Raw genomic sequence first — 12,294 nt, 5'->3', positions numbered from 1 at the left:
TTAATTATGTTTTAACTATTTACTGTTACTACACACAGATGGAAAAAACATGACTTGAAATGGAGTCTACTAAGAATAACATGTTTTCAATAGCTCACCGGCCACTCAAAAAAAAAAGAGGCTGTATATTTTTATTTATCATAGAGATATCTATGTATACGTAGTACGAATTGATATTATACTGATTTTGATAAAAGGTAAACCCATAATCCACTGAAGGATCGATCGGTAGAACCGTTGAATGGTAAAAAAGATCCAATCAATAAAAAAGGTCTAAATCAGCCCTAGGACAATTATAATAATTAACACGAACAAAAAAAAACCACGTTATATTTTGTTGTCAGCTGAATTCTACTTCTGTTTCCCCTATCAGAGTCCAGGACCTCTCAACCTCAATATTTATCATAAAAAATGTATATTTTATTTAATAGGTATAGTAAAAGAAATCCATTATTTTTCCAATAGATATGCCTATCTTGCGTTGTATAAGTGCAATCGGTTTACACTAGATGGAGTTAGAAAGATAAAATTTTGAAGCTGCTGAAAAAATAATTGGTGTTAAGCGTCCTGATACTTAAGCAACCAATCAAGCGCAATTTTGGGTAGCATCCAATATGTTCTTGTAATTTTAATGTCAAAGAGGTATCAGGCTTTGGAAGGACTTTTTGTCAAAAGCGTGAAGTTCGACCGTTATGTAAAATTTATATAAAAATTTTGATTGCCAAAGAAATAAATATTAATGAAAAAAAATATTAATTAAAAATGTCTTTTTTCTTCACCTATTACTTTGTATGTAAATAGATACTGTTTGCTCCTCCCCCCGGAACAAATTATAAACTCTTGGCCCCCTAATAAAAAATTCTAAAATTAAACTTTGCGCCGCTGAATAATTTGACCTTAATCCATATACTCATATAATAACTTCCTGAGTGTGAATGTATATATTACTTAATTCATATCATTTATGCAGTTGGCATTGGAACGTAGAGAACATGTCCCCTTCAGTTTTTCTGCAACACAAATTCGTCCCTTTCCAGATTTACTCCGATTAAATAACGATTAAAAATCATAACTGCACCCCTCACTCATATATAGATATTCAAACACAATAGAGACCAACATCCTGGATCATACGGGGTCCTTTTCTAAAATTTATTCTTTATTTAGTGTCATGCGAGTCAATGAAGCCCTGGTCGTATCTTTCACCCTCCCTTTGTGCTAAACATTTTCAGGAGGCACACAGTGACTTAGAAAAAAGCAAAGACTCAAAGTTTCTTAAACAAGGATTTTCACTTAATGATCACATTTTCGTTTGTCTAATTACATGATAGATTATGTCGCAAGTCATTTTTGGCGTTTAATAATTTTTGAGAGGTTAAGCTAGCATAGTCTTGACCAAACTATGTTCTTCTTGGGAAATTGATTGCATGGATTTTCCTCGAATGAAGAGGCAATCACTCTTCTGAACAATTATTTTGCAGATAAAAATGCCGAGTACTATTTGCCCAGGTTAAAGAGATGGGAACATCGCTGGGAGAAGTGTCTAGAGTTACAGGGAGAATATGTTCCAAAATTAAATTAAAAATTAAAAAAAAATGTCTTGTATCTTTGTATAGTCACCATCGTATAGTCAATGGTACTTTTTATTATATAATTTTTAATTCTGTAAATATTTACAAAGAAATAAAATGAAAAAGTTTAATTTAATTTTTTAAATCTTTTAATGTTTTTTTAGTTTGAGTATTTTTCTCTTTTTTCCCCATATGATCCAGTATGTAGAGATAATATTGTAGAGTGGAAAACCACCGCTCTAACACAATTTGAATTAAGTATCTGAATGTGATTCAAAGTTATTGTCCATTTTGCATTTTTTAGGCTTTGTGTTACCTTGAATTTCCAAAATTTAATGGCCACTAATTGTGAACATATATAGTCAATATACAAAGTTTGATCAAATCCAATATGTAACTTTTGCTGTAGTCCTGATGACTAACAAATATTCAGAGACAAAAACATAACCTCCATTAAACTTCGTTGCCGGGGGAAAAAGAACACATCAATGTGATTATACCAAATATTTTTTCCTTTATCGGCAGCATTATTTATTGAATATTTTACATTGATTTTACTTAAACCATTTTAAAGGCCTGGATATATATATTTAAGACAACAAATTTGTGCGGAAATTCATGCAAGTGTAAAACAAATGCCCTTCAAATATATGTCAAGTATTCATTATGTAAAGACAAAAAGATTATTGAATTTTGATGCTTTAAATTTTACATTTTTTATTTCTCTTCTGAATCTACATACAAATCTAAATACATTCAATATAAGGGCATGAATTACACTTTTTGAATATACTCAAGTGAATAAAAATATAGAAGGAAAATTGCTCGTCAGTTACTAAAAATTTCCATTTGGATAGTCTGAATGTCTGTATATTGTGCTCTTTGACGTAAAGGGTGATGACTCAAACAATAGAAAATTTTAAAAGCCGTTTTCACATCTACATATTTTAATATTCTGCCATTTCATGGCAAACTTTTTATTCAATATGTCCCCCTCCCTTCTTAATGATAGCTTCAACACGGGGACGAATAGAAGCACAGCTGGCTTTGGTGAAGTCCAAAGTACAACTCCTCCGTGATCACATCCTTCAAGGCATCCACATTCGGGTGAGAAGTCTTGTTCGTCTTGCCCTCTAAGACGTACCAAACAGCAAAGTCCAGGGGGGTTCACGTCCGGAAAGGACGAAGTCCAGAGGTCTACCGGCCAGAAGGAAGCCATGTTCTCCCTGCAGAAATGATGTACCATCTTGGACGTGTGTGCCGGAGACCCGTCTTGGATAAACTCATAGTTGTTCATGGAGAACATGCTTTTCAAACATAGCAAGCCATGATACCTGAGGACCTTGTACTAGAAGTACGTGTTGACTTTCTCTTTGGCCCAGAGAATTAAAACTAGAATTAGGGAGGCATCTTGCTGCCGTAGGACACCACGACGCCGAGGACCACTACCTGAGCTGGATGTTTGGTCCTGAAGATTCCCTTGACATGAGCTTCTGATTCAGCTTAGAAGCAATCATTTTTTATGTTCAAAACAGCGTCCGCTGTGAAGATCTTCTTGTCGGAGATCGACTTGTGCACAGAAGAGATCGCATACCCTCTGCCGTTTTTCTTGTTTCTCGGACATTTTTGATCGCATAAAAACAGAAATAAACATCCGATTGTAGCTTTTTCGAATGTTGCCAATTACAAAATTGTCAGACTTTTTAGAGTTGAGGCTAGACGGCCTCGAATAGAATTCTAATTTTTGAGTCATCGCCCAGAACATCATAAACATATTAATATGCATATATTTGTATGCACAAGGATATGAAATAGTTTTGTTTGGATTTTAAAATTGTGGAAATGCATTTATAAATATATTAGGGGTGTACCGATGCATCAGAATCGGCAAGAATCGGCCTTTTTTTAAGCAGTTCAATCTGTTGGAAGCAGTTCAAATTAGATTAGAGGCCGAGGGGCGAGGAGGCCTACTTAAAAAAACAAAAAAAACCCAGTCTAACTCCCAAAAATGAGCCAACCAGAAGAAATTGAATCCGGGGCACGGAGAGGCATTAATTTTTTTAAATTTAAATTTATTTAAAAATTAATTATGATTGATAAATTTATGTATTTTTTTCCCTATCCGTTAAAAAATAAAAAGTACTGTATTAAATAAAGTAACCAATTTTTTATTTGTTTATGAAATTCCTTTATATATAAAACAGAATCGGTAACGAAATCGTCCATAGAGATTGTATCAGAATCGAAACCGAAAACGGCTGAAAAATTGGTATTGGTAGATCCGTAATGTAAATATATACACATGTTGCAGTTAAAGTAAAAATCCTTTAATATGTAAAATAAATAGTATATGTGCATAATAACTGAACTACACCGTTAATGAGTATAATAACTAAGTAATATGCAAAGTCACTGGATAAGACAGCGAATGTTCATAATAACGGAAAAAGATAGTTAATGTGGAAAATCATTGGAATCATCAATTTCATATTATTTTCTGAGACACCTTCTAGAGACACAAATTGATACTCGGCTCATGGGATATACAGCATGTCCACAGTGCTTGGTATTACAATCAGAAACCCCAAGCACTGTAACCCCGGTTGACATATATGAATTGACGAAGGGTGATTACTCTTAATCAAGCCCTGTGGAAAATAATGGAAAATTATTGAGTTGAATGATTTTCTACATTAACTATCTTTTTCAGTTATTAGGCACATTAACATTCTTGTTTATTTATTATGCACATTAAAAGTCTTGTTCAGTTATTTTGCATATTACCTACTTTTTATGCACATTTTTTTTTGTGGGGGGAGGTCTCAGTTTTGAATTTATTTATTAAATTTAAAACATCCATAGCTATTCCTAGAAAATTAAATTTTCTGGAAAAAAATTTGAAAAAAAAAATTTGTAATATTAAATTTTTTCGCATTTGTTTTCAAAAATTCACAGCTAGAGAGAAAAAATTTCAAATATTAAATTTTTTGAATTTTTTTTTGAAAAATCCTGAGCCATTAAGAAAAAAAACAACTCTTCTTTACTGCCAAATTTTTATGCAATATTCTGTAGATGCTGGTAAAACGGACCCATAAAGATGCTTTGATCTCACAGTAAGTCACATGATGATCTTCTTTTATAGCTCATGCACGTCATCGATATATTCTAGCAAAACATCCGATTTAGAATGAACTTCACGAAATTTGTCAGGGGTCAAACTCCGGCCTTACTTGAATTGGTTATACTATTTTTTTTACTTTACTGTAAGATGGTGTATGATTACAAAATAAGAAATGAATTCATCATGTACTGTTGGTTTGATATCCTATGTCGAAAGATTTAAAAATGATTGTACAAAAGTGTTCATAAGTGAATTCCATTAATTTACTGGAAATAATATTTTAAATCACTGTAAAATACTCAAATCACGTGTAAATAATAAAACGTTCCATAAAGTTGATACTTGCAAATACTAAGCTATCAACTGGATACAACTGATGGAAATCAATGGTTCTCAACCTGGGTTCGATCGAAACTAAAGGGGTCGGTAAGTCAGTTTCAAGGGTTCGGAGGAGGGCAAAATACACGTGATTTGTGATGACATACTCCACTTGATCAATTAAGAACGGTTCGGTGAATATTAACACGAAACTGATGAGGTTTACTACTTGAGGTATGATTTATGAAACGGTGTACACTCCTCAGGAACATTGCTCCCTTCTACTCACATGAGTGCTACGCTACTGTTCCGATATGTTAGTATTCATATTTTAAAAATGACTGAATGCATCATCCCTGAAATCGACGTAACGATATTTTTTAAATCATAATCATAGATGAATTACTGAGTTTGAATAATTAAATTTTTTCATAAGTCCATAGTTATTCTCAAAAAAGGATTTTTCTTGGAAAAAAATTCAAAAATCCATATCTGTTCCCTGAAAATTAAATTTTTGTAAAAAATTTCTAATACGGAATTTTTTTGGAAAATATTTTTAAGAATCCATAGTTGTTTACAAAAAATTTATCAATTTTTTTTTTTTTTGCTCGGGGAGGGGGAGTGCTACAACCCAACTAACCCACCCCCTTGAGATACCTTTTATAGATAAGAATTTCATGAAGATAGTTGTAATGAGCCCCTCTATGTGAAGCTCACATTTTAAACATAGGGACATTGGCAATTAGATTTTAAATCCAAATTTAATAATTACTCTAAACAAATGAATATTATTCGATATGTCCCCTTACATTACAATATTTTTCATTCATCCAAAAATCCTACTTGCTAAAACAGAAAGACGGACCCCATTGCTGTAAAACCATTGGTCCAAGAATCCTACATAACTTCAAAGAGAACAAACGCTTTAAGTAGGATAGTCGGCTGTTAATTATTCACCTACCCATACATAAATTTGAGGAGGCATGCCCAAGATTGATATATTGTAACTCATATTTTTTTCTTCGTTATTTGTTAGATTAGGATATTACTTATTATAGATAGGCGTCTTGATAACTAGTTCGATTATATTACTGCAAAAATGAATTTATTTTTAATCGTAAGTTTCTCACTTAATTTTTCATTTTAGTATGACATTTTTTTCAATAGCAAAATTAAATTTTGTGCAAAATAATAAACTAATACATTGGGGTTGCTTAGGGATTTATTTGGTTATAAATTGTTTATTTCAAGATTTTAAGATGGATTACAAATATAGATACATTAACTGAATGTATCTAAGACTATATTTAACTTATTCATTAAAATGTTCTAGTAACAGCAGTTTTTAAATTTTCTCGGGGTAATTAGTTATATTTTTAGAAAATAAATTATATACATGATTCAAATATATTTTTTGTTAGGTTTCTGCACTACTATGTATCTGCTCAGTCAATGTCCATAGTCAAAGGTGCTCAAGACATCAGTTCCTTCCTTCACCAAGTTTTACGCTGGATAAAGTATGCAAGGAAACAAAGAGTTGCGCAAATCAGTGCCAAAATGTTCAAAAAGAAGTTTGTAATTATGTGAATCAATATGTGTGTACTACTTATAAAAGATATCAGTGCCTTATTCAAAATTTATGTTCTCAAAGAAACCCATCGAATGAAAGTGCCCTTAGTAAAATAAAGAATAGTAAAAATAAATTTCTAAACAATGTTGCGTATGGTTTTATGAGCAACGTGAGGGTTGCTAGGTGTATTAATTCAACGCATTGCTCAGCCAAATCCCGATCTTCACTTCCTCAAGGTCCTTCATACCAATGGAAATCAAATCCAACACTCAATAGTAGAAGTAAAAATGGATACAAATCAGGATCTTACAATCAAAAGTCTGTTCCGAGGACATCTATGCCTCCTTTGTCCTCTGATAGGGACACGCCCCTTTCTTCAAACTCCATCACGGAGTACGAAAAAAAGAATAATGGAGAACGTCAAAAATCACGGACTGCTTTTTGTAATAAACGAGTGTGCTCTTACGTACCTTACAAAGAATCATGTGGACTCAAACCCCTTCAAAACTGTCAATTTCTTCCTCAAAAGCAATGCAAATATGTATGTTCTAGTTCATGGACATGCTGTGGACAAGAAACAGTCCCCACAACTACACCCCGACCCCCTCTTCCATTCTCACATGGCTCCGTTCCTCATTCAGCCCCATCAGCACTACCAGTCTTCCCGGGTCCACCCGCTCCACCTACGGATTTTAATGTTATTGTTGGACAGCCATCTCCAGATTTTGGAATTCCTGTCGAGGATGATGACGACGATTACGACTACAATGAAGATTTTGTCATCGTTGAAGCATAACAAATATAAAACTTGAATCAAGAAGTCTCATATTAATTACATATTTTTTCAATAGGCCTTATTAATGGGTGTGCATTAAATTAGCGACATTAACTCTTAACCAGATTTACCTTACTTTGATATGTTCTTTATACCTAAGTACATCATTATATCTGCATTGATAATTAAAAAAACAATCCTCGAGTATCTATCTTTTGACTCCTTCATTGCTCGAATGGTTTTATTTAGTCAGAGAAGTATTCTATGGATAACACGACCTAAACACATCAGCTCAAAATTATCTACATCATATTTTGTTGTCAGTTCTCGATTTTTCTGTTTCTTTTGAACGTTGATTGGTTGAATTAGAATGTGGATGAACGTTGTTTACCATTATTAGTTTGTAAACAAAGTGACAAAACGTCTTACGGTAAAATAATAAAACTCCAAATAATAAAGTATTTAGACTTTTTTCTTTCAGAAAAATGGGCCGTTAATTTGTAATTGGTAGAATAAATAATAAATTTTAGTTTCCTTAGCAGTTGTCATTATTATTTAATTCCTGAGTAGTCGACATCCTTCATTAATTGATTCAATTATATTCAAAACCTGTTTGAACGTTCGTGTGTGCCCATAAAAGACGGAGCGTGACCCTGAGGATTTGTTGCAAAGTTATAATTGTAGTCCTCGTTGGACACGGAGTAGAATTGAGGATCGACCTCGGAGTAATTATAGCAAACGTCACAGGTGATTGTAGCTGATCTAATGAAACGTCATTCTTTATCTCCTCCAAAACATTCTTCAAATTCTTAGGGGTACCATGTTGATTTTCGGTTTCTTTTTCATTAATATGCCCATTCCACAATGGATTTTTACCTTTGTTTATATTAATGTATATTAGTTAGTTTTGTAGTGCGTGACCGGAAGTTACGCCCTGCGGAAGTTTCGCCCTTATACATAAATTATAGCGTAAATGTATCTTCCACATATTTTTTATATGTTCTACTTTAAAATATATTAAAATTGAATTAAGCGCACTCATTTTACACTACTGAATGCAAAAATGCATTACAAACTACTTCAATCGGGGGGGGGGGAACTAATTTTAAATCTTAAATTATGTTTGGAAGATACATTTATGCCAAATATATGTATGAGGGCAAAACTTCCCAGGCCGAAACTGTCTGGGGCGTAACATCCTAGAACCGTTGTAATAAGGGTAAAAATAATTTAAAAAAAACAAAAAAACTAAACGAATTCGAAAAAGTGAACGATTAAAGTGAATTAAACGATTAAAAATGATGAACAACAACATGCCTGATCATTGGGTCGTCATACATGTTGCTTTTATGTATTTTATAAAGGGTAAAACCTTCTAAGAATGGGTTAAACAAAAATAGAAAAGTAATTATAAACCAAAAATGCATCCTGGAAATTATAGACCTACAAATGTTACGGACGAATCACAAATTCTCCATGGAAGAAAGATTACTCTGAGGTAAAATCTTGTTGACAGAAAAAAGCAAAATTTCCTAAGGTAAAATGATTTAAAGAAAAATGTCCTGAGACAAAATAGTTGAAGGGAAAATTACAGGGCACTATATCTATATATTAAATATTGATAGACAGGCCCAACAGCCTCCCTCCTAAACATCCTATTTCTATGAGAGTGTAAATTTATTTTTATTTTCATTGAAAATATTTTTTGGAAGCTCATAATAAATAAACCAAGTGACAACTATAAAATATCAACAGATAAGTTTCTGAAAAGCTGATGGATTAGTATTTTCTTACAAAAATATGTTTTTATTTCAACAAAATATCCTGTCAGCAATTTAAATTCTTCATAAAACAGAATCTTATTTTAAATGAACTCTTTTTCTTGAATTAGCGTATTTACATTATCAATTACCACTTATAATCTTACATTACATAGTTCCAACTCTTTCAATTTTCAAATTAAATGAAATAAAACAAAATTATATTCTTAGTGAATATAATATTGCCCCAACCAACAAAATTGAACGGAGGTAATTTTTTTTCTTTGTTTGTTTGTTGGTCACCAAGATTACGGCAAAAGATACAAATCTATTTTGATCTTATTTCTTACGAAAATTATATATGGGTATAGTTAAAGATTGTTAAAAATACATCATTGACAATAACTTTTGAATATATTGAGGTACATAGCTCAAATTGGTTTCATTATGTAGAATTAATAAAAAAGAATTCATTATAGACTATAACTTTGGAACAAATTGAGATACATAGCTGAAATTATCTTTTGAACAAAGAAAAAATGTGAATCATTATGCAAAAATCATTACTACAACAAAAGAATTTGAAAATCATATTATGGTTTATGTTTTAATATATTGAAATATGTATTAATTTCAATCACTCAACCTTAATTAATTATTCAATTAATAAGTGTTCAGATTTCAATGGACCACCTGATAATCACTTTTTATATATAAGTTAACAAAGTTTTATTTCTTTGAAAATATTTTATTAAAAAAGGGATCCAAGCTACTAAGAGACCAATTTATGTAATACTGGTCAAAATTACTTGTCGGACTAGTGTAAGGTGGCTTGTATTCAGCGCGTCTGGCTGCGCAATGTTTTACCTGAAATACTGCATATAAACACATAATTTTGAGTTCAAATCATACGTATTACCTTGTTTCAGCATCTCCTACGTCGAATAGACATTGAAAATAAAAATTATGGGGGATTTTTAAGTAAAATATATTTTATAAAGAAATATTTTGCAATATTTCACTTCCTGTATAGCTTAGAAATGTTTTTTTTTTTTTGACAAAACTGACACTTATTTGTACGGACTCTCAGTAAATTTCAAATTCAAGAAGCAATCGATCTATATTACATATTCTGTAAAGAACTTTGTTTCCTTGTTTTTGATTCGACAGAATGGTAATATAATAAGATTTCCCTTCTAATCTAAGCCAATCAAATATCTACCTATTTTTGTATACCAAGCTCATAGGTAGTATCTATGGATATTTCAATAAATACTATTTTATTTTAATGTATATAAATAGTTTTATAAGGATAAAATCTTAATAAGTGACAGTTATTTTCTCAGAATCTAATGGTCTTACATCAAAGTTAATAGGAATACAAGGTTATATCATAACGCGTGTATAACTTATGTTTGACTTCCACAACGCTTTTTAATATTGACGTCATAGTGTAAGAGTGATTGATTGTTTTGTCAAAATCTGTTTTTCTTGCAAAGTAGTCGGTACGATGCCTAAATTTGAAAATTCTAGCAATAATGACGTCGTAAACTATGATTGGTTGCGTGTTTTGACAAACTCCTTGTCTTTTGTCCAGTAGTACGATACATCAAATTGCAAATTCTAGCAAGCCCGATTACATGATGGTTTGACCTTGTATTTCTATTAACCTTTGTCTTACATACGAGTATATAAAGTAAAATTTCAAATTGTTATACCATTCTGCAGAAAAATTGGTATATTATTGGTTTTTTTCTTACTTAAAGGCTGTTTCAAACCTACTAAATAGATAAAACTACTAAGAACATTTTTTTAAGTCAATTTTTGGTGTTATCAACAATTGAATTGAAAAAAATCAATCTTAAACTTAGCGAGTAAACGTAAAAATAACCAAGCATGTTTCTATGATATTTGTTTGTATTACTAAGGTCAGTAAGTTGCTTTTTTTGACTGGAATCAAATATCCTTTACTTATATATTTATATCCAGTTTTGCCAAGTGGGCTTAAGATAATTTGGCTATATTTACTTATAAGATTGACTAGTTTTAACAAAAAAACGGTTAAAAAATCGGCAAAATAAATATAAGAGTTTGTAGTTTGAGAGGTTTAATTTTTTGATGCTCCTTAAAATATATTTTTCAAAGGTTTAGTGGTGAATTGAAGCTGCTCCGACAAAAAATGTATTATCGCTTAACAATATTTGAAAATACATGAGGCTGTCTACAAAAGAAAAAAATACCCTTAGGACTCTAATCTTGAAAACGCAGGGGCGTTCGTATGACTTTTTTTAGTCCCCTTTCTCCTACCTTCTCCCCCCAAAAAAAAAAAAAATAAATAAATAAATATGAAACGTACCACCGCACCAGATGCTAACCATTGATAGAGACCAATTTTATAAATGTCCATACTATAGTAATTAATAAATTTTTATTCACTAAAAATAGTTTGACAGTGCTGATAAGAAAATGAAATCCTATTATAAGATTTATAAATACAAGTAGTTAAATAAATTTGAATTTCCTACTCAATTGACTCCTCTTTGATGTCATCTAAAAAAGTCAGTACAATTGTAGCAAAAGCAAAGAAATTTCTTATCGTAACGCCTCATATAAAGTCACCTTGATCCAACCCTGGGTATGGAAATTAGGATTCACTTGACTTTCCATTTATTATTGTCATTCTTTAACAGACTGTTTTCTTCATGCAAATCTTGAAAAAAAAAAAAAAATGACTCGATACATTTTTTTAAATAATACTGAAATATTTATACTAATAAAACAAAGTTTCAATCTCTGTTTCTTTCTTCTGTATGTCTGTAAAAAATATTAACGGGGTGCACTTTATATATGTATTGTATATCATATGAATATTTTGGATATATGAAAGAATAATGTAATCGTATTAATGAAATTTTGCAGACGTTTGTACGTAGTATCCAACATGTTCATATGCATTTTCAGTATATGGTAAGATATAAATAAAATACAGACACTCACATGTCGAATTAACTATAGTAGACGTTTTGTATCTAGCATACGGGTAACAATGATATGTTTGTTTTTGTTGGTGAGGTTCGAGAGACTAAAGTACTCATGAGTCATCCCATCATATTATTTTTATTTATCAAACTCTTATTATTATTCCTTCGTTCTTGAGGAATGAACGTCTTATTAATTCA

The 12,294-nt window shown here is 31.4% G+C and overlaps 1 protein-coding gene across 1 annotated transcript; it reads left to right on the top strand.

Annotated features, from left to right (window-relative positions):
• Positions 1-292: 292 nt before the first annotated feature.
• On the top strand, positions 293-7,390 carry LOC121116868 (uncharacterized). The gene is made up of 2 exons (XM_040711167.2): positions 293-6,127; positions 6,432-7,390. Exons 1-2 carry the CDS (start codon positions 6,110-6,112, stop codon positions 7,374-7,376), a joined length of 963 nt encoding a protein of 320 aa, XP_040567101.1. The 5' UTR covers positions 293-6,109; the 3' UTR covers positions 7,377-7,390.
• The last annotated feature ends 4,904 nt before the right edge of the window (positions 7,391-12,294 follow it).

Source organism: Lepeophtheirus salmonis, chromosome 4 (assembly GCF_016086655.4).
Source record: "Lepeophtheirus salmonis chromosome 4, UVic_Lsal_1.4, whole genome shotgun sequence".
Lineage (NCBI taxonomy): Eukaryota > Metazoa > Arthropoda > Copepoda > Siphonostomatoida > Caligidae > Lepeophtheirus > Lepeophtheirus salmonis.
The sequence above is the reverse complement of the archived record's forward strand: the minus strand, read 5'-3'. Positions and strand labels throughout refer to the sequence as shown.